We start from the raw sequence: 26,993 nt of genomic DNA on the forward strand, positions 1-26,993 counted from the left end.
CAAATCATTTTTAGTGGATTGTGTCACACTCATCGGCTCACTTTGAGTTGTTCTTTACCCGTCATCGTGACACGACGATAACGATGAGGTTAGACGTTAGCATGAGAAATCCGGGGAAACAATTTCTAGGCGCTATGGCATGCTTTATACAAGCAAAACGTTTTGTGTGTCGTACATTATAATGGAAAAAGACATAAATTAGGTAACCAAGGTTCAATTTTTATGATTTAGGCTTCACGTTAGCTCTTGCATGTTTGGCAGGGCCGCACGTTTGGCAAAGCCTTTGTCATATGACCTAGCGTACACACAGCAACAATAGTCATAACAGTAAATAAGGCTACAAGAAATATATATATACGGGTACTCATGTTACGTATGGAGGGAGTGAAAGATAAAATAAATACCTAAAACATGGTTGAGTAAAACCAATATGATACTTGGTTGAGTTGGTTTGACTCAACCATGTTGCACATTGCCATGTGGTACTACTATTATTCCTCTCGTGGAGCACAAATATATGGAGAGAATAGGAGGATATGGAAGGATGGATGCTAGGCTGCGGTGAGAGATCCATGAAAATATTTTAAGCAAAACACGTTGAGAGTCGCAAACTTGATTCATGAGAGTCGCAAACTTGATGGTGTTGTGGTATCCAAAGAGGATGTCTACGTTGGTCGGAATGCCAATTCCAGATATGAGACCTCAATGATGTTAGGCATGGGAGGAATCGATGATCCCGATGTGGAAATGGACGAGAACAAGAGAGCATCATGTTTCTAGATGTGGGGATTCTAGTTTTGGTAGTTGCGATGTGCGAGATGTGTCGACGAGTGACAATACTGTTGGCCATGGTGGCACATGAGGGGTGTGAGAGACTTTATCCGATGTAATATCGATATGCAATGTTTTTATTTTCTAGTGGCTCGTTATGCAATTGAGCGGGAGCGATGCATTGGGAGTGATTTGGCTTACCAGCGGTCATGATATGGCCATGCAGGATCACCTCGATTCGATGTTGTGTCCTACGTAGAGGCGCGATGGGAGCGGGAGATGGACAAAAGTACATAAACATCCTATATCTTTAATAGTAGATGTATAGATTCGACACATAAATGTGTTTTTCAGACATGGGAAACATCATCTCGCTTTTTCTTACAAGGCTGATATGGAGTGCTTGATACGAATCTGCTATATAATGATATATTGTTTGTTCCATTGTTCCTGATTTTATCGTCAAGTTACATTCTCGGGGTGGATGATGGATGAAACTAAGTTTAGAATAGTTATTCGAGAGCACAAACGAAAAAAATTAAATATTAGGAGATTAATTTAAGAAGTTCTGATGTAGAAAGTAATAATTGTAAAAGAAACACTACCATTTAGAAACATTTAGAAACTTGGTAAGTGTCGCTCTGGTAATCCATAATTCTAGTTAGTGAGAGCGCTCACCCATAAGCTTGCTGAATTACACGTTACACGAAAGATCATTAGAATACGCTGGTTCTAATTTGCCAAATTCGCTGTGATAACTTTTTTAACAGATAACATGATCTTATCATATGAGAGATAAAATTTATTACAGAAAACACGATCCTATCATATCATATATGCTCAGTTCATGCATCTCTTTCTTCTTGTGCCAAGTCATTTTACTGGAGAGGTAAGATAGTAAGGTCCCGTTCTTTTCTTTAATAAGAGTTGGATGAAGATTAAAATTTTTATGGTACGCTTTTTAAACTGTTAAACGGTACGTTTCGTACGAAAACTTTTATATAAAAAAGTTGCTCTAAAATATCATATTAATATTGTTTTAAGTCTGTAATAATTAAAACTCAATCAATCATACGTTGATACCATCTTGTTGTTTTATGTAAAAAAACTTAATCTTTATTTTTAAAAGAAAAGAACACCACCTAATAATCAACTGGCGGGCACTGGTTAGAAACGCGCACTGTCTCGCTACGCTTCGCGCGCCCGGCGCCGTCGCATTTGCATGGAGGCGCCGCCCGCCGGTACCCGCATGGTGGAAGACATTTCCCCGGCTTTATCCGTGATTCCTGGCGTGATCGCTACGTCTGCTGTGTTGCGCCCGAGACACATATATCTACAGGGTTGGATTCGACAATGGACAACAGGACAACCTGCCAAATGGGACGATCAGTATTCCAGTTTGTCGTCCTTGGTTTGATCTAATCCTCTCTTTCACAGTTGTATACAGGATATGCACAGTTCAGAGATTTTTGTTCTCGTTGGTAAAGTATGATCAAGCGATGAAAGGGGAAGCGCACCAACTAGGGACGTGACTAGACACAGCTAGTAGTAGTTGGTTTGTCTAAATCAGCTACCACTCTATGTATGAGAGACTCTATCCACCTATACTTCAAATAAAATTTTCTCTTAAACTACTCATCCAATCTACGATCCGATTACACCATTGTGTTCGTAACAATTAAATCTTTATAACAAGATCTCACATGATTATATTTTGATGAAAAATTATAAATTACTTTTATAATATATTTAAATTACTTTTAGATTTCACTAGATTACTTCTTCGACATATAAAAGTAAATTCAATAAAGCTTAAAAGTAATTTATATATATTATAGAAGTAACTTATAACAAAAAGAAAGTAACTTTAATGCATGCCTTTTTTTTCGTTGGACGTGACTACACAACTAGTGGTAGCTGGTTTGTACTCCATCTAGTATTTCCTTTTAACTTGAAAAATGCAATAGTATATTTCCATTTTGTTTTAAGATACTTCTATAATATATGTAAATTACTTTTAGACTTTATTGAATTTACTTTTATATTTCTAAGAAGTAACTTAGTCAAATCTAAAAGTAACTATATATATGATAAAAGTAACTTATGTATATATTAAAAGTAATTTACAAATATAAATATTTTTTTCATCGTAATATAATAATGTAAGATCTTGTTGTGAAAATTTAATTGTAACGAACACAATGGTGTAATTGGATTGTAGATCGGATGTGAGGACGTCCCAAAGCCTAGGTGGTGCAACGCTCCGAGGCATGTCAGCGCGAAATATCTGGATGGATGGGTTCTCAAATAAAGCCCAAATAAATACGGTAACCATCCAACCTCATCGCAGGCCCCGACATGTCTTGAAGAGTGCACTACATAGGCTCTAAGCCATCGGATATGAAATAGAAGACACAACTGTTGGAATAGCCACACCAATCATCTACGTCATACGCCCGTCAACCACTCGATGGTGGCGACCAAAAGCGTACCCCAGAGACTCAATCTCAACAAAGGCATATTCCCCGGTTATCTCAACCATTTCAAACCCATCCTCATGTGGGACTAGTCGCCCAGGAATGCAACATAGTCTCACATAAATCATCTCAAGCATGATATCCAAATAATAAGTGGTTCTAAGCAATAAGCATAAATAGTCTTAATAAGGTTCTAAGTAGTACTTGGCGACAAGCCATAAATATTGGTTCATGCGGTAAGCGTGCTACCCAAAAGCCCATAGGCAAACCGACTAGGGTAAATCCCTAGTTAGAACCATCCTGAAAATCTGCAACATCACAAGCTGCATCAAACTCCTCATCCAAACAATCATTACCTGCAGCGGGGTCTGAGCATAAACAAGTAGAGCATAAACAAGTAAAAGAAAGTAAGAAATCAGTACATTAATCAAATTAATGTACTGGCAAGTCGGAAACAATCCTAGCATACTACATGTTGGCCATATTCAAGGATAAGCTGTGTATAGTTTAATTTGCATAAATGCCAATTTTAGTTCACAACATGTTTCGCAACGGAATTTTATAACAATAGTATAGTATAGAGTAAGTAAAACTTGTAATGTGAATGAATAAATAACACACATCTACCCCTCAAAGTAGATCATCACCACTCTCCATCATCTCATCACCATTCACCGAACTTTACCCAAGTTGACAAACAAAATATTCCAACCATTTTCCAAGTTCACAAGAGTTTATCAAAATCACAAATTATACTCATGACACTTCACCCTGCCGCTCATGACCGTGAGCACGGCTAATCGATTAGTTTTAGACTCTGCAGAGTTTGTACAACTTTTAAGCCCACATGATATGGATCGCTCTAGTTTGTCCAATACCCGTCGGTATCACCACACTCTACACATTGAGTGTGATCTAGAGGTCATAACGAAACCGTTACATTGTTTATTGTCTAGCCTTGCACCAGCACGATGTGTGTTTTACCCACGCTACTAGCAAGGTAGCGCCACTAGGTAGCGGGCCCACACTTTAACCTAGCGCCGTAAGGAACCCAGCCCGGAATCCCTCACGAGGCACGACACCGTTGTATTGGACAGACTACCCGCTCAAGTCATCACATACCACATATCATTAATCAATTTCATCATATCACAAACCATAGGAAGTTCCGATAAGTTACCAAAACCCGGTAACCCATACCCTTTGGCCTACCAAGATGCAAGGCTAAACTCTAAACAACTTAATAGGTTGAGGCCAGCCCATACTTAGCACATGTGGTTTGTACTGTTTTCATTAGTTGGTGACATAGAGTGGGGTCCTTAATCGACCCGGGCGAACGCTCCCCCTATCGGTGTACAACTACCACCATATGTACACCACTCGCCGCCCAAGTCTAAAAGCAAGTTATCTCCATTTTCAGTTCACAATACTCACACACTTAAATTTCTGTCAAGCAACATCAAAATAACCATTTTCACATATAACATTTATCAAAACGAGTAATTTGCAAGGCAGTAACTGAATATAAGCATATAGAGGCAATATAAGCATAGTATAATCCCAAAGAACACAATAATTGTATTCAAAAGCACTCTATGGTTACAACCAGGAAGGGTTCAATATTTCAAGGTGGATTATGCAGCAATTAGGTCATATCTACCATTCCCACATTTATATAATATTTTTTTATCAAAATTAATACTAGCTAACGTATGCATGTTTGCAATAGAATCATTTAGCCCAATAGAACATAGGATCAATGTGGTCAAAGGAGGGGCAAACTTGCCTTCGTCTGCAAACTCCTGAGCCTGGTCGTCAACAAACTCACCCTCTTCTTCTTCGACGTATTCTTCCTCTATACAAAATACGTGTATACGATAAATACAAAAATGCATAAAAACCAAAATGCATGAAATTTATGCAGTGAGTGTGTGCTGGTCTCAGGTGGTCTCTGGTGAAGGAATTTTTATTTTTTCACTTTTTATTTACAGAGATATGTATTTTACAATTAAAAAGGTTTAAAAGGGCTAAGTTTTATTAAGCAACATTTTTGTACAGAAGTGAACAAAATTCCTTTTACAAATTTACAGATCATGATTTTAAAAAGTTAACAGAAGTGGTTTCACAATTTTTAGAGCTATATTCAATTCGTTATGGATTTAACAAGTTCTAGGCAACATTATGGCAAAACAAAAATAAAGGAAAAGTTTGTATAGAAAGTACCCAGTTTTATATTTTTTTAAAATATTTCACAGCTTTATGGATCTAAAAAAAATGGTTTCACAATTTTTGAAGTTAAAATGAAATTTCTACAAATTTTAGAAGTTCTGCTCATTCTCTGCTTGAAACCAAAATAGAAATCAATTTTGAAATTGCATTCTAGCCGGGTCCACAAGTCAGTGAAAGGATATTTGCAGAGAGGCCCTCGGAAGTTGGGGGAATCATCCCGCACTTCTTCTGCCACCTGGACAACAAACTTTATTAAGAGTCTCTATTCTTTTGTTTATTTCCATCAAGGTCCTGCTATAGTAATATGAGTCATGGCAGTTTTCAGATTGGACCCTAGAGTCGATCAAATTCAAGAAATGAAGTCCCCAGCTAGCTCACATCGGGAGCAGCTATGGCTGAGCTCGGTCTACGGCTCACCGGCGGCGATCGGTGGATCGAATCGGTTCGAGCACAAAAGAGAAATTGTAGAGAACGTTCTTGCGCATCCGTGAGTGGTGCTGGTGAGGGAAATGGTGGTCTGTAGCCCATAGAACATGAGCTACAGCGGTGGTGTGTCTCGGTATGCCCATGTATGTGCATGCAGAGGCTTGGTTAGTGCAAAGGGTTAGTGCATGTGCTCTCATATGGTACCAGGGTGCTCACCAAGCAGAGAAACGGAGGCAGCGAGGTCCAGGGAGCGGCGGAGACGGTGGTTGATGGCCAACGGCGGCAAAACTCCGGCGTCGACGTCGCCGGGTCGACTCAAGGCGCGAACTGTAACTTCGAGAGTACGGGGGTATTAGAGATGAGCCACAGAGGGTGCATGCGCGAGGAATCCGGCGGAAACTCACCGGAGCTTGGTGTTGCTTCGGTGGTGAGGAACGGCGGCCGGAGCGGCGTCGGTGGTTCGGGTGGCCGGCGGCGAGGACGGTGACGCCCACCACATGCTCGACAGATTGGTCCTAGGGCAAAAGGGGTACGGGTGAGCTCGGCGTGATGCATAGGTCACGTTCCATAGGAGGGAAGAGAGAGGGACTCACCGGGGATGCACGGCGACGATGGCTAATTCGCCGAAGCCGGGGAAGATGGCCGAGCTCTAGGCATTCTGTGCGTGGGGTGTGTTTTCTTGGACTTGGAACGCGATGTGGGGATGTGCTGTTGCTTCTGGTGCTTTGGCTTGGGAAATAAGGAAGAGTGGAGTGGGGGAGTGAGAGAGAGAGAGGTGGCTGGTGCACTCATTGTGTTCCTTGGGCATTTATTGGGCATGAGGAACGGTGGATGCTTGAGGGGAGAGTGGGAGGCTGTCATGTGGGTCCCGGCGGGTGTGGGGCCCACTGTCAGTGAAAGAAATTCGAAAATAGCCTTGGAGGCTAAGTCAAAGAGGGTTGCCTGCCAAGGATCTTTGGAGGGGATTCAAGGTGGATTTTGTGCAGCAAGAAATCTGGGCTAGATATCCTCTTGGTCAGGGGTGATGTGGAGAGTAAATGTGCTAAAGTGGGTTAGGTTAGAAGTCTCTGGTTTAGGTTTGATGGAGTGATGAATATGTGTTGACAGTGTTGGTTAGCAGCAGTTGACAGTGCAGTTAGCAGCTGATTGGATTTTTGGAGGGAGAGAAGAAAGGGTTAGAGAATGATCCAGGGTGTGCCACTCCTCAGGGTGTTAGAAGAAAGTTAGTAGAAGATTTTGGCTGAAACCAAACTTCAAAAAGAGGTTTTGAAATAAATTTTACAGAGAGAGCAAATTTGAATCTGCTAAGCAGTTTTTTTTTCAGGATTTTGGAGAGATTAAAGTAGATCAACAAGTTAGCAAACCTTACTGAAAAACTCTGAAAATTTGTGGGTTGATTTCTGACATATCAAGGTATTTTTGAGAATTTTTGTGGAATTTTTGGATGCATATAATTACCAGATTAATTGTTTTTGTGACTCTAGGCCTATCAAGATGCATGTGATGATGAGATGATTAAGATCCAAAAACAATTAAAATCACTCCACAACCACATGATGCATTTAAATTAAATTTAGTTTTCAGATTTATAGGCTTGGGTATGTTATATCGGATAAGTAATTTGAGAGAAAACTTTATAAGAAGGAAGAAAAAGACATGCATGTCAAAGAGGAAAAACAAGCATGCACGTCAGCACGTGTAGCAGTCCTTCTCACAAATTGATTCGTCGCTGGTTAACGCTAAGATTTTGCCACCAACTAGCTTAGCTCATAGACTCACACCTGTCGAGGAGTAGGCTGATGACTGATGTTATCTTCTTCTGAAGAGAAGCTGCTGATATCTCCAGGTCATTTGGTCATGGTGACTCATGAAGGCTCTGAGTAGCGATTATAACGTAGGGTTTGTGAATTGTGACCCACTGAAGTTTTCACAGTCGACGAATTTCAAATGAATTTCACAAACTTTGAGCATCTCAAGCCATCTCGCTACATTTTGAACGGATCGTTATGAACTTCATCAAAATTCGTTCGAAATTTACTCAAAATCAGCGAAAAATCAACGTTACTGGGCTCAAATTTCACAATGTCGTAAACCCTACATGGCCTTCAGCCAAGTCTATTAGGCCTCTGAGCCATATCGCAACGACGAATTTGCCAGTAGTAGCGGGCCGAGTTGGGCCTACGGCTCCTTCTTCTACGCGTGGTTAGAAAAGAAGGTCCAACCAGCCCGACAGCTCAGACTTCTCGGCACGTAACGACCTACCAAACCATAATGGCACCCGCCCGCAGCTTCCTTTTCCTTTTCACCTCCCCACGCCCGAATCGACGAGGCACCGAAAAAAAGAAAAAAAAACACACAAAAAATAAAGAAGGGAGAACGAAGCCGACCACCCCCATCGGTTCCCCTTCCTCCTCGCAGATCTCCGACGCCGGCCGGCCACCGCCATGAACTCCTACTCCGGCGACCGCTCCTCCTCCTCCTCCTCCTCCCGCCCCACCACCACCTCCTTCGACTCCTACCAGTTCGACTTCGGCGTCAACTCGTCCCGCTCCTCTGCGTCCCGCCCCCTCAGACCGGGGCCCGGGGCCACCGCGGGGGGCGCTGCCGCCGGCGGTGTAGGCGTCGGCGGCAGCGCGTGGACGCACCAGCCGGCTAAGACGACGTCGTGGACCCACCAGCCGTCGCCCGCCTCCGCGGCGGCGGGGGCTGGATCCGGGCCCACGTCCATGGTCGGCGACATCTTCGGCCGGAGCTGGTCCTCCGCCGCGCCGTCCTCCGGCCTCGGCATCCCGCAGGCCAACAACCCCGGCCTCTTCAGCGACCTCCTCGGCTCCGCGCTCGGGTCGTCCTCCCGCGGCCAGCCCAACGCGCCGCTCAGATCTTCGGCGCCGCAGACCTACAAGCCGGCCAACGCCAACCCAAACCCTAGCGGCTCTCCGTTCTCGATGGGCGGCATGGCGAGCACGCTCCCGAAGACGACCACCGGGTCGCCGATGTCCTCCGGTGGTGGCGGGTATGGTGTTGGTGGCCGTCCGATGAAGCCGGCGGGCATGGCGTCGGCGGCCGCGGCACAGCCGATGATGGGGCAGAAGAAGGATCCGTTCGGTTCAATAGACCCCTTCGCTGCGAAGCCCGGTTCTATGAATGCTGCAAAGAAGGCTAATCCCGTCAAGCCGGATCAAGGTTTTGGGGCGTTCCAAGGCGTGAATTCAGGTGGCATTGCAGGATTATCGGGCTTCCAGACCGCTGACAGTGGATTTGGTAGCTTCCAGAGTTCCGGTGCTGTGAAACCTTCCAGCTTTACTCCACTGGCACCAGCTCCAGCGCCTGCTCCTGCGGCTGCTGCAGCGAACTCCGGTGTAGATCACTTGGACTCGCTGTTTGCTTCGACAACAGCTGCTCCGACTGCGGTGAGTAATGGTGGTGGGGGGGGTGACATGTTTGGTGAGATGGATGGCTGGGTGGATGTGGAGGCAGATTTTGGTAGTGGTGACAGCGGTGGCGCAACCACAGAGTTGGAGGGACTCCCACCGCCACCGTCTGGGTTGACAGCATCTGCTGCTAAGTCCAAAGGGATGGATAATTACAAGGGTGGGCAGTATGCTGATGCGATCAAGTGGCTGTCATGGGCCGTTGTACTCATTGAGAAGTCTGGGAAGTATGCTGACATTGTAGAGGTGCTGTCATCAAGGGCTTCATCTTACAAGGAGGTTGGGGAGTACAAGAAGGCAATTGCCGACTGTTCGAAGGTATTGCAATGTCTTTGGATTACCTGTTAACTGGCAACATATTAGCAGGTGCTTCCTAGTCTTAGTGTGCTTGTTTTATGTCTTATGCAGGTACTAGAGAAAGATAAGGATAATGTTTCGGTGCTTGTCCAACGTGCCCTTCTATATGAGAGCTCTGAGAAATACAGGCTTGGTGCAGAGGACCTCCGTTTGGTTCTGAAAATTGACCCAGGGAATAGGCTTGCGAGGAGTATGATCCATCGCCTGAACAAGATGGCTGACTAGAGGTGTTTTGCTAGTGCATTGTGTACAACCACTGTAATCCACCTTGACACGAGAACTGTGAGTTATTTTGAATTGATTTACTATACTTGTGCCTTTGGGGGAATAATTTGCCGATGTGTTGTTATAAACCGTGGGATTACATCTTTACCTACAGTATATTCTTTTATTTGTATAATCATATAATGTATCAAGCTTGCTTTAAGAATTAAGTACTTTATGGCATGACTGTTTCAACCTTCTTCATGGTTGGATGGGGTAAGCATGCGATATTCTGGCCTCTTGGGTTCTCACAACATAACGGGTAAAAGTAAATTGGTACGGTACGATCTTTAGATAAACTGATTCTTCTCTTTTGGAAACACTTACTCTTACATGGATGGTATCATTTCACACCTATGTCTTGAAATGCTCATCAGCATTCTTTCTGACTTGCATATCTGAGTACCAAATAGGTTTGAGCACATGTCTATTTTACATTCACCAGCTTATGGCCGTAATCTGTAAGATGTCCATTCTACTTCATTGCACGCACCATCTAATTCTAGGCAGGATAGCTCATTGAACTGATAGTCTGATACATGCTATTATTATACTTGAGCATGTACAAGCTAATGATGGACATTTCTAATTCTTCTTGCTAACTGCTATTTAGTTTGTGGTTTCATTTGAGCTACGTATATGGAGTATATAATCCTTGTTTGCTAAAAGAATGAACCTGTAGCTTCAACATTCTAATGATCCTTGGTAATTCATATTCCCATCAGTCACATGGATATTTATTGCTGAAAAAAGGGAACCACTATTTCATAATAAAAAGGCTGTTTCCAAATTTAGGGACAATGTGATCTGTTTCATCCTTTTGTGCCTCATGAATTAGGGCTAATGCTTGCTCTGCTAGATTAGGTCTGGGTTACTACTGTTTGTCAACAACGGTCAAGAACATCCAAATTAATTGCAATACATGTATTAGTGTGCTCAGAGAGTTCTTTTCATAGGGGCCTACTTTTCTAACCAAGTATTTATAAAATTGTGAATTAAATCACATGCTAAATTGTGTCGAGCACATGCACATGTCAATACATGTGGTAATATTCTGTGTAACTCCATAGATGCACATGCTATTATAATTGCAGGGTGCATATATGATTTGCTTCTGGCTTTCATTGAACGGTACAAGTATGTAACTTATGCATGTTCAACAGAACAAAACATGGAATATGCTGCCGGTATTTATACAAGCAGATCAGTTACACCTTGTAATTGCAACAATAATAGCTTTGTGATTGCTTGTTATTGCACTCTGGCATTGTTAAATTAGTTATTTTATTTGTGCTTAGTTTCTAAATTTATATTTCCGGCAGCTGTTGGGTGGCACTTCAGATGTGCTGTTGTGCTTTTGTCACGGTAGCTCATAGCACGGTTGAATGTGTCTGAATGTGATTGTGGTTTGGGGATGTGCATTATTCACCACTGATATGCATTATTCTACTATGACTGTGACTGAATCTTTGGTTAGTCGTCACGAACTAGCCCCGATTTATTCCGTCCTTGGTTTGTCTCTGCCTGAAGATGAACGCCTCTAACAGAAGGTATTACTTGGTTTGCCCTGGTCAGAGCCAGAGGTAGCATTTGTGATTTGTGAAGGTATTACTTGCTTAGCAGAGTGGACAGTTGATAGCCGTTGGCTTCATGTTCTGGTAACCTAGTTTCCATTTAGCTGTTTTTTCAGCTTCGCAATGGCCAATTTTCTTTTCTGTAAGTTGTCCCAAACTCAAAGGGTTGTATAATTGTATTGCCGTGTTAAGGGGGTTGTCGTCGACTCATGTAACATATGAGAAACAATTATGAGAGAACGAGCATACATGTGTTTGCCGATCAGAATACGATCCTAAAAGCTAGTCACAGTCTCACAGTCCCTGGATAGATTAATTGGCTCGCCACACCGACGAATGACGAGGCAACAGCAGTGTCACATCTTGACTTGGAGCAGAGTCCTTAACAAATGATCCATCCCAGCATAGGCTACACTGACACACGAATTAATCGCACTAACTTAAGTCAGCGAGGCGCTCGTGGCCTCGAGGCAGTAGCTATCCAGGACGGGTACGATGAGCCGATGATTGCCTCGTGGCACACTAACAATTGAATTGCAGGTCAAAAGTGGCATATTGATATGATCTCGCCACTAACCCCAATGGGCTTTGACCTGTGTGAATCGCTAAAGCATCTGAGGAAAAAAAAAAGATCTATCGGATTCGAGCTCTTTCCGCCAGATATACGTGCCGAACCCCAGGGCCTTTTTCACTAGCTGAGGAACACTTTCGGTGGAGATGGCCACCCGGATCTTATAGTAAGTGTAGCTACTAGACCTTGCAGCTTCTTCGTAGGTAGCGTACACTTTCGCCATGGTGTCTATATAGCTCAGCAGTGAGCGAAGCATTCTTGTTGGGGTCAACACTTTTTTAGTTTTAGCCTGTAATATAAGCTTAGATTCGGCCGGCCACTTTTCGATCTAACTATGATGTGCAGATCTTGGCCCTGAATTGTTATTGTAAGAAATAGATTAGACAGAGTGCTCGCCATTCAGGTGAGCAATGGTTACACGAGGACAAACATTCTTCCCCCAGGAAGTCACAAATCTCAAAAGGTTTTTGACGGGTGAATGCTTATTTCTTTTTTCTTAAACGCAATCCACATTTTTTTTCTTCTTTTGATTAGCGATACTATTTGTGCTTAAGATATTTACCATGCAAAATGGCTTGGAGAGAGAGAATGTCTGGACTGAAGTTAAGGATTATTTGGAGAGCTTAAAATTCTGATAAGCAACTGATTAGTAGCCAACTTTTGACAATCTGGAAAAGCTGGGTTTTCTAGTTTTTGACTTCAAGTTCATTTTCTAGATTCTACAAATACAGTTTCTCAGAATCTGGACCAAAAGCTAGACTGTTTTAGATAGTTTTTGATTCTGATAGAAGTTGCAACAGCCAAAAGCTCTCCCAAACTCCCAAACAGGCCCTTACTATCAAGTGTCATTGCATAGTACTTTGATAGTTGATGGATAGGCTCCGAAAAAACAACTGCGAGAAGAGTGTTGCTTGCACAATATGATCCATATACAATGGCTCTGCCCATCAGGTTATTTTCCAACCAATGGCTCCCGTCCCTTTGTCACCCCTGAGATCACTTTCTTGGTTGAGGTGGTGGCTTTGATCTGACATGTTAGCATAAGGTCACTCGCCACACCACCATTGTAAATGCTCTTAAGCAGCCTCTCTAGCGATTCCATAATGGTGAGTCAGTGACAGAGCAAACCATGATTTGAGAGAAGGAGCATATTTGGAATGCTATGATATCTTGGTTTCATACAGGGTTCAAAATTTAGGTGAAGTATCTCAAATTTCCAACTGTTTTATATACAAAACAATTTATTCGATATACGTTTTTTTCTCTCTTCGAAGAGAACAAAATACTTGCATGAATATAGTTTAGGTCCATACATCCATACCCTTTTTACATGGGCACACAATCCATGCTTCTCCCCACAGCCCAACTGTTAGCTAGAAGAAGAGATTACATGACATGAGCAAACCATCGATTCTATTCTTCCGTAGTGCTACCAGGATCATTGCTGTGTGAAAACTGAAAAGCCATAACGAAAAATTCCATAGTGCTCACGACCAAGACGTGTGCCACTAAAAACTAACGAGTACACGAGCAGAACGTGTGTGTGCCTCTCGAGTCACGAGCTGCTGTACACCAGGTATGCAGATGGGGGAGGAGGAGAGTACGAGACTACCGGATGTAAACCAGAAAAAATCCGTAAAAAAGCCCTCCAAAATACTACTCCTCCTACTGCTGCTGCTGCTGCAAAAGCGAAAGAGGATTAGCTGAAACCGGGCAAAAGGGAGGGCGTTTGCCACCTATTTCACCACACGGCCGCGGCGTTTTGTGTGGCCTTCGTCTCGTGTTATCTCTTCTCTTCTTCCCACCCCCTCTCTCTCTCCTTCTCCTCCCTTCCGCCTTCATCATCGGCGGCAAACCCCTTCTTCCATCCACTTCCCCCACCGAATTCGCGCGCGCGCGCCCCGTGGCTGCGGCGGAGGGGAAGGTGAGGACGGCGGCGGGCACGGCCACGGCCTCCGAGCCGCCGATGAGATTGCGCGCCACCGCGACATGCAACCCCCGACGGGCGCCGTGTCAGGTGATGATCCCCTCCCCTCGCCTCCCCTCCACCCCGTCATCTCGGCTTGCTCCCCCCGCGCGATTCGGTCCGCGGCTGCTGATGATGATGCGTCGCCCGCGGTGGATGGACTAGGGATTGGGGGAATTGATGGGGGAGCCCTGATGATGGCTTTGTTTGTTTGTTTGGTGGTGGTCGCGGCGTGCAGGGTCGTCGTCGTCGTCGCTGGAGTGCGTGAGCTCGTGCAGGACGTCGTGGAGGGGCGGAGGGAGGCCGTACGAATGCAGCGTGCTCTCGTGCGCCTGGAACGCGCCGCGGGCGCTCACGGGGGCGCTCGCCAGCACCACCGCGCAGTGCTCCTCCTGCAGCCACGCCGAGGCTGGGGCAGGGTGGAGGCGGCGGGGCCAGTCGCAGCGGAGTAACAATTCGGTGCGTTGCTGCCTGCATAATTGATTCTGTCATTTACACGTAATGTTGATTGGGATTCGCCATTTTGGCTTACTTTAGAGTTAACGGAATGGAAAAATGGAGGTGCTTACTAGTGTTTTATTCCATTTCGTAGCATCAGGTCCCTGAGCATCACTGAAACTGAACGATCTCATGACTAAAGCCAATATATCATACATGTTTTGTAGTACAAGTCAAGTTGGTCAATCTGGCTATCAGGTCATACTGAAGTTAGTTCACTTGGGGGAAAAAGGCTTCCATCTATCTCATTTCATTATTGCATATATGCTTTGGCTATAAACACTACAAGTAGCAAGTCCTGCTGATTCTCTTCAAGTTTGGCTTGTACATAGACATAGGTAATGGTTTTCTGTAGATTTTGTAAGTGTTATTTGATGCCATCAGAACATATTTCCTTCTTAGAAAATAAATGGATAGTGGTTTTGTACTTATATATTTTCCTTGTTAAGACCTTTTATTTAGAAGTTATGGAAATTTGTGATGAAGCCTTAACCATATGAAGTTTAGTTCACCCATGGTTCCTCCATCTATTAATTTAATTCTTCCCAAAGTACAGGATTGGCACCATTTATTCCCTGGTTAATGATTCAGTTACTCGGCTTTCTCCTTGATATTTTTTACGGCTGCAACAGGTTGCTAGTACATGAAACAAAGAAGTCTAGGGGCAACATTGGTACTGTGCTAGAGATCGTGAACGGTAAAGCTGTGTATTGACAACGGAATGTGGATTTGGTTTGGTCCATCTTCTTTAGGAACTAGGATGCTAGGGAAGAAGCAGGGTCAATTTGGCGTTTGGCAACAAACATTAGTCAATTTGGCGTTTGACTAAGTTTATTTGTCTATAAACTTAGTCAAACTTAAAGCAGAGTCATCTTGAGCTAGCATGTTGTGAGCCTGTAAATTAACTTGACTATGCAATGCCTTGTTTGTTCCTTTATTCTGTGCTCCTTGTAGGAGTCTGACCATAATCTAATAGATAAAAATTATATATACAAAAAAAAAAGGTGAGCGTGCATGTTTAGGATAGAATTGTTTGGTACACTCATTTGTGGCTTGGATGCGATGCAAATGCGTTGAAATATATTATAGACATTTCTATGTATATCTTTATTGTAGCGAGTATAGGCTGTTTTTAGCAAGATTTTGATGGCGATCTAGTGGAAATGTGGAATGACATCTGCTAAAATTTCCATGACTTAGGTTTAGCTTATATCGTAACTATTTTCCGAATGCCATCAGAAGGATTGTCTTCACCTAACAATCACCATTCTTCCATATTTATCTCAGCTTTGTTTCCTGTTAATACTGAGCACTCAGTATGTACATGAACTACCCTCATGCCAAATAGAATGGTTTTCCCAAACCATTTAGGTTTCATTTGGTTGGAAGTTGTAATGTATCACACTGGTTTTGTGACAAAGAATTGAGTGTAATGTACGTGGGTTACATCAGACTTTGTGTTCTCTTGGAGTTCTCCTGCCGTCCTACTTTTATTCTTAATTCATGCATCGGGATTAGAGTTTTCCAACCAAATAACAGGTAACGTCTTAATTGTGCACTCAATCATGATCTAGAGGAGAAGTTGCAAACCAAATGCCCTGGTTTAAGTGCTAGTAAATACTTTCCACTTTTTCCTTTATGGTCGCTTATTGACCATGAGTCATTGAAAACATGTTTGGCCTTTAATGTAAGGGGGATTTAACCAGAGTCACCTGTTTCTGATCTACTTGGCTCAAACCGATGGGGTCAAACCTTGGAAAATATCTTATAACAAAATACTACTACCTCCGTTTCAGGTTATAGGATGTTTTGACTTTGGTCAAAGTCAAACTGTTTCAAGTTTGACAAAGTTTATAGAAAAAAATAATAACATTTTGAACCCAAGACAAATTTATTACTATGAAAATATATTCAATTATTGATTTAATAAAACTAATTTGATATTATAAATATTACTATATTTGTCTATAAACTTAGTCAAACTTAAAGTAGATTGACTTTAACCAAAGTCAAAACGTCTTATAACCTGAAAACGGAGGGAGTACTAACAAATTACAATTCTAAGTCTGTTATGAATACAGTCAAATGCCATATTGTGTCAAATGTGACATCATTAGTTTTACAAATTTGTAAGGCATCATACCATCTTACTTTTTTAATGGTTGCTGTCACGTTCGTTATCTACATATGAAACAATAATTCTTTGCAATGTCTTAATACTATCAACTTATTTTTCCAGTTACTGCACATAACCTGGGCAGAAGGCATCAACAGGGGGAAGTTTGGTTATGGTTCATCAGCCCATTCTTTTCCCACTGGAAATTTTTTCAAATCTTGGTCAACTTCCGTGGATCCAACATGGAGAGTTTTCTGCTATTCATCATCTGAATCGTTCAATCATATTTCTCCAGAAACTTTGTGGGAGGTTTGTCACTGAATTGCACAATTAAACTTTTTTGCTCGTTTTTGGTACATAATTCAGTTTTGTTAAAATTAAATATAAGAGTTAAAGCATTTTTAAAGGATTTATGATTAATCATTTGTGGGTTTGATCCGTGAAACTTCCATAAAGAAGTCAATAATCATTTTGTGTCTGGTAGTATAGTACTACAATCACCTTCTTCTTAATGTTGTAAACACACTTCATAATTAACTAGAACATACGGCAATGAAACTCAATTCAGATTTGGAAGATGCGGAAGTCTCCAGGTTAAGCACAATTTCCAATAGTGCTGCCATGGTGCATTTTCAAAATGAAACCATTAGTTGTGACTTGTTAGCATAATTTTTGTGCCTAGTATGAAATTTTAAATGTACTATTCAAGTATACTGCCCTCAAATGCAACTCATGGTTGATGTTCGTTTGAAGAAAGAGGCAATTTTGTTTGTGGCGCTTTTAAAATTTATGCGATTGCATGACAGGATCTCAAGCCAGCTATCTCGTACCTTCAACCTGAAGAATTGAACTTTGTACACGATGCTCTGAAGGTAATTGAAGTGCAATAACATTCTTCCACGTGGTTTGTGGACAATATTCTATACTTCTTTTATTATTCCTGGGTAGTGCATGCACCAGGAGGTTGTATCATGTACCTGATTGACTCTTGCAGTTGGCATATGAGGCACATAATGGGCAGAAACGCCGAAGTGGGGAACCTTTCATTATTCATCCTGTTGAAGTTGCTCGTATCCTTGGGGAGCATGTGAGTAATATATCGTTACCACTACGGTGATGACTTTCTGCCCATATAAACATAATGAAGTTAAATTTTCTGTCGTTCCATCTTCTGTGGACATATTTAGGAACTTGACTGGGAATCAATAGCTGCTGGTTTATTGCATGACACTGTTGAAGATACAGACATGGTTACTTTTGAAAGAATAGAAAATGAGTTTGGTGTAACCGTACGCCGTATTGTTGAAGGGGAGACAAAGGTACATTGTTTCACATTTTATATTTTGCACATGGCTGCAGTGCATGTTTATATTTGGTATATTTCTGCAAAATGTTTGTGATCCAGGTAGAGGGATTTTAATGCTATAACAGACCTATTTCATTTCAAATGCAGGTATCTAAGCTAGGAAAACTTCAGTGCAAAAATGAGGGTAATTCAAAACAGGACGTCAAGGCTGAAGATTTAAGACAGATGTTTCTTGCCATGACAGAAGAGGTTTTTTCTTTTTTTGTTTCGTCATGTAGACTGTTATTTATCGAGAGCTATTTGAACACCCTACTAGGTTCCATGAAAATTTAAATAAAAATTGTAGGTTCGTGTAATCATTGTGAAACTGGCAGACAGGCTGCATAATATGCGTACACTCACACATATGCCTCAGCACAAGCAGGTAAACTCTTGTTCCACTGAAAATAATATCTGTCCGTAACTTAGTTTCTATTTTTATTGTAAGCACTCTCTTTGCAGTATGCCATTGCCATGGAGACACTGCAGGTTTTTGCACCCCTAGCTAAACTTCTCGGGATGTATCGAATAAAGGTATCTGATGATAAATCATCTTGAAATATAACTGTTATTTCTGTTTATTGTATAGACTAACTTCATTACTGCAGTGCTTTTATGTTATTGCTGTGTTTGCTTACAAACATTTTGTACTACCATGCTGTTGTGTTTTTTCCAATAAAATTTATACTTCTTTTTTAATGATAATTGTTTTCGTGTTTGCTTTTTTGATTTTAAAAACCTGTATTTCTGCTATAATTTGACCAGTAGACTTGTTTGTCCTGAACTTATTAGTAATATTAAGAAACAAGTCCATTTTATCCTTAAATATTGCTCAAGTTCAGAAATCTATGCTAAAATTTGGTATTTCACAACCGTGCAAAAACAACCTCCCTTGCTTAATTCACCAATTTTTCGTTGACTTGGTTTTCTGATTGCCAACTTTATGCTGATGTGGCATACGAATCAGTAACAGCATAAAGTGATTCAGTTGTACAGATTGAAATATTCAGATTTGTTGTTGTTGATTTGGATGCAATGTCATCAATTACACCTCCCTCGGATATTTTAGAAGTCAACTTTTCACCTCAGAATGAGACATCCAAGCCCCAAAACAGTTAAAATCTAACCATCGTTTTATCCACTTTATGGTTTTAATGGTGGTTTTGGAGAGTTAAAAGAACATAATGTACTTCCAAAGTTCAGGGGCCAAAGAAATCAATTCCCCTTAATCTTATGACTGTACGAGATATTTTCATAGTAGTATTTTGTAGTTCAAGGACCAAAGGAAAAAAAATCCAGTTCAAGGACCAAAGGAAAAAAAATCCCTTTATCTTATGAATAGAAGGGGTGGTTTCATACTGGTGTTTTCTGTCAGTCTTAGAAAGGTCTCCTCTGTAGTTCGTTGCATTGTGAGAATGTCGATGTGTTTCTTATGAAGCTTATCATAGCTTCTGGTACTTTGCCTGGGTCCATTTGACCAGTTGCTCTTATTCTTGTAGTCTGAGCTAGAATATCTGTCCTTCATGTACATGAATCCTGGTGATTTCGCTGAACTAAAGAAAAGAGTTGAGGACCTCTACAAGGCCCATGAACAAGAATTGGAAGAGGTACTTTGTTTTTGCTATTGCACTTTGATTTGCATTCTACTCTGAATGAGATTCATTATAATTTTTGAATTACAGGCAAATCAAATCTTAGGGGAAAAGATTGCTGAGGATCAATTTCTTGATCTTGTTAGTGTTGAAACACAAGTGCGTTCAGTCTGCAAAGAACTCTACAGGTAGAGCACACATGATGTCTTATTAATTAAAAATAAGTATTATCTTGAACCTTCACTTCCACTTTAATACTACCCCTGCCTAGTGATATACTGTTGGTATAAACTTGGTTTAGCTTATTTGTTTACACTACTTACAAATGCAATTCATATTAGAGCACAATGAATTTCCTCACAAATTTCTTTAGTTATATCTTTGTAAAAAAGTGGATATTTGTTTTCACTACTTTGTCAATTTGCTTACACAACATCATTAAATAGTGTGGTACAGTTACAGACTGATTGACGTTTTCTGCTGCAAAATCCTTTTTTTCTTCTCATTCACATTTTGCACCTAAAAAGGTGATCAACAATTATTTTTGCATTATTCATTACCAAGTTTGAAATAGGTGGCAAAAGTGTTTTCTTAGGCAGATTATTTATCATTTGGTCATATTGCAGCATTTATAAAACTGCGCTGAAGTCCAAGAGTTCAATAAATGAGATAAATCAGGTTGCACAGGTATGATTTTCCTATGTCAGATAAGTTGCCTAGCTTTATCATTTTAACGAATAACTTATTCTCTGAAAAGTATTGTGTTTCTATATTATTCAGCTGCGGATCATCATAAAGCCAAAATCCTGCAATGGTGTGGGGCCATTGTGCACTGCACAACAGGTATAACATTACAAGTGTAACATACCATCTTTTCTGTATGAAATTAAAATTTACTAATGTGTAAATATGCTCAATCCACTGATGCGCAAGCATTCAATTCATTTCAGATCTGCTACCATGTCCTTGGTCTTGTTCATGGTATCTGGACACCTATACCTCAAGCTGTGAGTTATCTGCTTTCCTTATTCATTATAATTTTTACCTCTTTTGATTTTGCCATTTCTAAAAGCCAGCTGTATAGGTGAAAGATTACATTGCAACCCCAAAGCCTAATGGATACCAAAGTCTACACACGACAGTGATACCATTTCTGAATGAGAGTATGTTCCATTTGGAAGTTCAGGTAATGTTGGCTTAGCTGCCTGCCATTTAGCTAAATTCATACTACAAACTCTCAAGCATGTGCTCATTCTAATGCAAGTTTCACTTTATGTTCCTACTGTATTGCAGATAAGAACAGAGGATATGGATCTCATAGCAGAAAGAGGCATTGCTGCGCACTACAGTGGAAGAGGGGTTGTTTCAGGGCCTGTTCGTCCTGGAATATCAAGTGGAAGGAATTCAAATGGGAAAGTGATATGTCTGAACAATACAGGCTTTGCTCTGAGGGTATATAATGATGTCAAAGCTTATTGCACTTCATATTAAGTACCCCCTCTGTTCTAAAAAATAAGGCGTCCTTGTTTTCAGGAAAAATCAACATTTGAAAACTTTGACTGATAATTGATCTAAAATATTTTTTTGGTGTCATGTATGTAGTACCACTAGATTTGTATCTGAAAATATTTTCATATCATGTTAATTTCAAAGTACCCCAGTTAATAATATATTACTACCCCTGTCCTAAAATGTATGACACCGTTGACTTTTCGCATAATGTTTGACCATTCGTCTTAAAATTTTAGTGTAAATATGAAAAAGTATAAGTTAATATTATTTTGATGATAAAGCAAGTGACAACAAAATAAATGATATTTATATCTTTTTTGAATAAGACGAATGGTTAAACATTATGTAAAAGGTCAACGGCGTCATATATTCTGGGATGGATTATAAAAGAAATCAATGGTGAAAGTATAATGTTGGGATGCTGTGAAATAAGTTAGTACGCTTTATATTTTAGAACGGAGGAGTATTTATTATCACATTTCCTTAAGAAAGAACTCCAAAGACTTCTCATCTTTGATAGATTGGTTGGCTCAATGCAATCCGTGAATGGCAAGAAGAGTTTGTTGGTAACATGAGTTCTAGGGAATTTGTTGATACTATCACCCGAGATCTTCTGGGAAGCCGTGTCTTTGTGTTTACACCAAAAGGCGAGGTGAGGTGCTGACTTGGAGGACATTTCTTCCATTTGAGTTGAGCGATTGGTTTGAATATAGTTTTCATTGGCAGATTAAAAACTTGCCTAAGGGGGCCACTGTGGTTGATTATGCTTACCTGATTCACACAGAAATTGGGAACAAAATGGTAGCTGCAAAGGTTAGTTATGGATAATAGCATTATGATCATCATTGTATTTGTGTGCTCATGTTCTTCCTTTCAGGTGAATGGCAATCTAGTTTCACCAATCCATGTACTTGCAAATGCTGAAGTTGTGGAGATTATAATTTATGATGTAAGTACTCATTTCATATATTGCATGATTTATTTCTGTTTTATATCTTTGTGTCAATTTGTAACTTTCAAGATATGTTTATTGATTGAGCCATGTCTCGACATTGATGCACATGCCCACAACATACAAGTTGCAACTTTGATTGCCCTTTTTTTGTGTGTATATGGGTGATAACCTCCGTCCCAAAATTTTAGGGATCCTGGCATTCAAAATTTGTCCAAAAGTAGTAGGGATTCTAGAGTACTACTCCCTGCTAACCACCTCATTTAATGTTCACCCAATCTTACCCCCAACCACCCTCGCACTACCCACAGACCCCTCAATAAGAGGCATCATAGTCTTTTCCCTTTAACCTTAATCTCTCCAAAAAAATCTTAAGATCCCTTATATTTTGGAACTGAGGGAGCAACTTACACGCCAGTAGGTCTGAAATTTTATTCCAGCATATAACCATCCGACCATGTGGTCTGTAGCATCATATATCTTTTTTCATTTGCAAATGTACTCCCTCCATTTCATATTATAAGTCATTTGATTTTTTTTCTTAGTCAAAGTTCTTTAGGTTTGCCTAAGTTTATAGAAAAAGCTAGCAACATCTACAGCACTAAATTAATTTCATTAAATTTAGCATGAAATATATTTTAATAATATGTTTGTTTTATATTGAAAATGCTACTATATTTTTCTACAAACTTAAAGAAGTTTGACTAAGAAAAAAGTCAAAAAGACTTATAATAAGAAACAGATGGAGTACGATTCAGCTTGCTACAGACAAATTCATAGCAGTATGATAACCCCCTTGGGGGCCAGGATCCTGGCCCATACAAAGGAGCCCTAAAAGGGACAGCAGCATGACAGCTCACATTGTCCCTGAATCAATTGAAAGACCAAAGGTGCATTTCCAGTTCATACCGTGGGATCAGCCCTTCATAGTTCCTAATTTCACACTTGAAAGTTACAACATAATTCTGAGGGAAATAGATGGAAGTAGATGTGATGTCTCTGTGAGGCCATTTGCGATTTTTCTCAGTTTAAGGCATACTGTTACTCTTGCTAGTGCCTTTTATCCATCAAGAGGATTCTAGAGAACTATTCCATTGGCATTGCTTATATTATACCTGTGACATCCATTTAAACTCATCTGCCTTTTCTTGTTTCAGAAATTATCTGCTAAATATGCATTCCAGCGTCACCAGCAGTGGCTTCAACATGCGAAAACTCGCAGTGCAAGACACAAAATTATGAAAGTAAGTCTAAAAGGATTTCTTACATTATTAGATGGTTCTGGCAACTAACCGTTTGCCTTTCTCCAGTTCTTGCGGGAGCAAGCTGCTCTTTCTGCTGCTGAAATAACTGCCGACGCCGTTAATAACTTTGTTGCCGATCTTGAAGATGAAAGTGACTATGAGCAGTCGATTCCAAGCTCTGAAAATAAGGACTATACATTCAACTGGCAGAAGATATTGAATTCTGACAAACTATCCTTTGGAAACAAGAAGAGCGACTGCTTTTTACCTGTTAAAAATGTCTCTGTGCCAAAGGTTAATGGGAAGCACAACAAAACTGTCAAAGAACTGGGCATCAAAATTAATGGTTCAACATTTCGTGGTGATAGCTTCACTGATTTTATTCACCCTGGTGTTTCCAGCAGTAAAGAAGTTCTCCCTAGTGTGGATAACTGGAAAGCTGGTAAAATTTGTGCGTGGCACAATACAGAAGGCAGCTCTATCCAATGGCTCTGCATAGTGTGTGTTGATCGAAAAGGTTTCACTCCTGCCATCTAATTGTTGGACAAAGCTGAAAATATTTTATTAGCTTTACCTCTATAATTTATTAGTTTTAACTAATAAGACGTTGCAAACATGTCCACATTTTGTTCCTTTCTGCACAACTATTTACATCTAATTTATTTTTGGGTTATGTTGTTTTGACCTTTACCTGCAAATATTAATATAATCACTTCAAATGGCTTTCAATATTCATCATAGGTATGGTTGCGGAAGTTTCATCAGCTCTAACAGCGTGTGGAATCACCATATGCTCGTGTGTGGTAAATGGACCAACTTGCCTCAATAATTTAGTATCATCCTTTTTTATGTGATAATCAATGCAACATTGCATCATTTACCCTATTAAGTTCCCATCTTGAATTTGTCAGCCACCTCTTTGTACTGTTTGTGTTTGATCATTTCTGCTATAATTCTTAGGCGGAGCGAGATAAGAGAAGGGGAATAGGTGTGATGTTGTTCCACTTTGAGGGGGCATATGAGAATGTGGTGTGCTTCCTTAACTGATCTGTATTCCTGTTCTAATTGTTGCATTGGGCACTGTACCTAAATAGAAAATTGCAATTGCAGGTCAGTGCATGCTCCGGTGTTGATATGATTCTTGGGGTTCTTGGTTGGTCCGTTGGATGCAGCTGTAATCCTTTGGGTGTTCTTGAATGCTAGCGGACAACAGGCATCACGCTGCATCAGTTCACCATCTCCAGCAAAAAGGAGAGACAATTTTGAAGCACCAAGAAATCAGTCCGCTCAATGGTTCAGGAGCAGTCCGATCTTGGTTGATGATGCTGTGCAACCCATAACTTGTCCTTCAAAGAAGGTAGAGTGAGGGTAGAGCAAGCTGGAGCCGGATATTCTGGTTCGTTTGGAAGCGAGAGGAGTGTACATAGCTGAGCAAGCTACTAGTGAACTGTTAGTCCAGGGATTGGTTGGGTTATAGTATTATACAAAAGCCTCCATGAATGACCAACAATGGCAGCTTCTCTCTTCTATTTTTTTTGTTTGCCATTCGTACACTAGTTATGTATGACATGTGCAGCTAGAATTTTGATCTGATGGGATTCCAATGCCCCAAATTTTGCCCGTATTCGTTATTTCACTCGGTGATTATGACTATGCTGTAGCTTCGATTTTTCAATGGTATAAGTTTTCTTTTCTTACTTTGGGGCCTAATGAAATGCGTTGGCTTAAGAACATCTAACTGGCAGATAAATAATTCAGCGAAGAGTCCTCTGTTTTGCAGAGGTAAAAAAACAGACGCAGTCCATACTGTACAGTAACTGAAACAAGAGAATGGCTTGTTTGCTACAGTTAACTTATATGAAATGCACCTGGATTGCGACTGATTTAGAATGTGGACAATGTGGACCAAGCCAAGCCATTTTCTCACGTCTTACCGAGACGAATCGCTCGTGCCAAGGACTCATTGACCCTTGATTCAGTTGAGAAATGGGAGATATTTCTGTTTGGCATTTGATAAAATAGTCTGTTGCCCGGCGAAAAATAAAATATCTGTTAATCGACATAGTGAGAACATTGATGTGTTTATTCAACTATAACGCACTCTAATAAGCGAAAACTACGTGTTTCGATCTTGTTTCATGTGCTAGCGTGTGTGAGCCACTCTTCAGCTTTGGTGGCGTCGCAGGAATACGCAGTTGAGGTCCTTGTCAGATACAGAGTCTAATTCAATCGCAAAGGTCAGTACTTTCCCTTTGGTTAATGTTGAGGTTTTGGGTCTCTTGACTATATACTAGTATGTAAATATGTATAGTCAAGCTTTAAATAGGTGCACCTAACCACGTCGACGACGAATGTTTGTTTGATATTGGCTTGTCTTGTTGCCTTACATGTCACTGCTGAGATAACGTGAAGAGCACAAAAGCAAGGGTTTTCCCTTTCACTAGATGCGAGTATATGTACAATAGCGTCAAGTGTGTTAACAAGCTTCTTCGTTAAAAAATGGGAAGTGTGTTAACATTGGCATGAATATTGCTGCTGTAGTGCTGTCATTCTCTAGTGGTCTAGTTGCAGGGAGAGTGATGGCAAAGTTTGTGTTGTTCTCCTCCTCCCCTCTTATGTTCTTCTTTTGATCAACACCTGATAGGCGACCAAAGAATCGTAGACGAGAATGACACTACGAGAGAGAGATATATATGCTTAAGTTGCTGAAAGCTTTACACATCGAGAAATGGGGAATGAACCTAAGTCTCTGTCGCCTTTCAAATTGTGTGTCTCATAGGTTGACACGAGAGCAAATAAATAAATAAATGCACCCTGCATGAGCGCATGCGCATGAGACATACTACCTCGTCCTAAAATACTTATTGTTTTGAGTTATTTTTTAATATTTAGTTATTTGTTTTATTTAAAATTTATGGATTATTATTTATTTTATTTGTGACTTGCTTTATTATATGACTTATCTTTTTTATATTTATACTAATTTTTTAAATAAGAGGAATGGTTAAATGTTATAAGAAAAAAAATTCAAAGCGACCACTAATTTGAGACGGAGGTAGTATATTCTAGCTAGCTGTTCATGGATTTATGACATTTTGGACATGTTCCTGAAACCAAAAAGAAGATGAGTTTCAAATATAAAAGTTCGGTTACACTATAAGGCATGTGCTTATTTTTCTTTCTTAACAGACTGAAAGGGAGTGCTTTTAATTTTAGATCATCACCAATGAATGCAAGGTTTAGCAAACCACCTAGCATTAGGGGCGGAGTATTCAGATCCTCCTAAATCATCATGTAAATTTTTAAATACTAGCTAAATGCTCATGCTTTGCTAAAAAAAAGAACATATATTAATGTGTTACCCCTTTTCACTATAAGGAACATTTATCTTACTCTAATTTTTTATGTGGCCGTCCATTTGGATTTTATTTTTTAATATTAAAAAGTTAAGGGGTTAACATGTAGAATTTACAATGAGAGTACGTAGGTGGGGTGACAGATGCACTACTACTACCACCATTGTTTTTTAAAGAAGTATAAAAATAAACAACTCATTAGTTAGCCCTATCCTAGTTCTATTCTTTGGTAATTTCTGGTTCCGTAACTGCCTATCATCAACCATTTTCTGTGTTTGAGCTGAAAACTTTGCATGCTTCTATTCTTTATGG

The 26,993-nt window shown here is 40.5% G+C and overlaps 2 protein-coding genes and 1 long non-coding RNA gene across 4 annotated transcripts; 2 read left to right on the top strand and 1 right to left on the bottom strand.

The window, feature by feature from the left end:
• Positions 1 to 3,347: 3,347 nt before the first annotated feature.
• LOC107280386 (uncharacterized) lies at positions 3,348 to 6,684 on the bottom strand. 2 transcript variants are annotated; one of them, XR_001544406.3, is made up of 5 exons: positions 6,497 to 6,684; positions 6,308 to 6,418; positions 6,120 to 6,230; positions 5,035 to 5,103; positions 3,348 to 3,604 (listed from the first exon to the last, which is right to left on the bottom strand). It is a non-coding gene; the product is annotated as an uncharacterized lncRNA (long non-coding RNA). The 2 variants fall into 2 exon arrangements; XR_003241271.2 differs by having other exon boundaries at positions 6,120 to 6,236.
• Positions 6,685 to 8,229: 1,545 nt separating this feature from the next.
• On the top strand, positions 8,230 to 10,138 carry LOC4332790 (uncharacterized). The gene is made up of 2 exons (XM_015777439.2): positions 8,230 to 9,652; positions 9,743 to 10,138. The coding sequence occupies exons 1-2, from the start codon at positions 8,348 to 8,350 to the stop codon at positions 9,914 to 9,916; spliced, it is 1,479 nt and encodes a 492-aa protein (XP_015632925.1). The 5' UTR covers positions 8,230 to 8,347; the 3' UTR covers positions 9,917 to 10,138.
• Positions 10,139 to 13,872: 3,734 nt separating this feature from the next.
• Positions 13,873 to 25,019, top strand: LOC4332791 (putative GTP diphosphokinase RSH1, chloroplastic). Its single transcript, NM_001417669.1, has 24 exons — positions 13,873 to 14,117; positions 14,305 to 14,525; positions 16,804 to 16,989; positions 17,487 to 17,552; positions 17,675 to 17,767; positions 17,868 to 17,999; positions 18,134 to 18,235; positions 18,333 to 18,410; positions 18,488 to 18,559; positions 19,525 to 19,632; positions 19,708 to 19,805; positions 20,244 to 20,304; positions 20,398 to 20,460; positions 20,568 to 20,624; positions 20,702 to 20,803; positions 20,911 to 21,069; positions 21,650 to 21,781; positions 21,856 to 21,942; positions 22,007 to 22,078; positions 23,239 to 23,325; positions 23,392 to 23,842; positions 24,067 to 24,128; positions 24,286 to 24,354; positions 24,436 to 25,019. Exons 1-24 carry the CDS (start codon positions 14,090 to 14,092, stop codon positions 24,526 to 24,528), a joined length of 2,679 nt encoding a protein of 892 aa, NP_001404598.1. The 5' UTR covers positions 13,873 to 14,089; the 3' UTR covers positions 24,529 to 25,019.
• Positions 25,020 to 26,993: the final 1,974 nt, after the last annotated feature.

Source organism: Oryza sativa, chromosome 3 (assembly GCF_034140825.1).
Source record: "Oryza sativa Japonica Group chromosome 3, ASM3414082v1".
NCBI classification, from domain to species: domain Eukaryota; kingdom Viridiplantae; phylum Streptophyta; class Magnoliopsida; order Poales; family Poaceae; genus Oryza; species Oryza sativa.

Bases quoted from the DNA above. Each gene is read 5' to 3' on its own strand.
- LOC4332791 (NM_001417669.1), top strand. From the start codon at position 14,090: ATGCAACCCCCGACGGGCGCCGTGTCAG. The intron at 20,305-20,397 runs GTATGATTTTCC...TATATTATTCAG, and splicing joins AGATAAATCAGGTTGCACAG to CTGCGGATCATCATAAAGCC. The intron at 23,326-23,391 runs GTAAGTCTAAAA...GCCTTTCTCCAG, and splicing joins CAAGACACAAAATTATGAAA to TTCTTGCGGGAGCAAGCTGC.
- LOC4332790 (XM_015777439.2), top strand. From the start codon at position 8,348: ATGAACTCCTACTCCGGCGACCGCTCCTCCTCCTCCTCCTCCTCCCGC. The intron at 9,653-9,742 runs GTATTGCAATGT...TGTCTTATGCAG, and splicing joins CAATTGCCGACTGTTCGAAG to GTACTAGAGAAAGATAAGGA.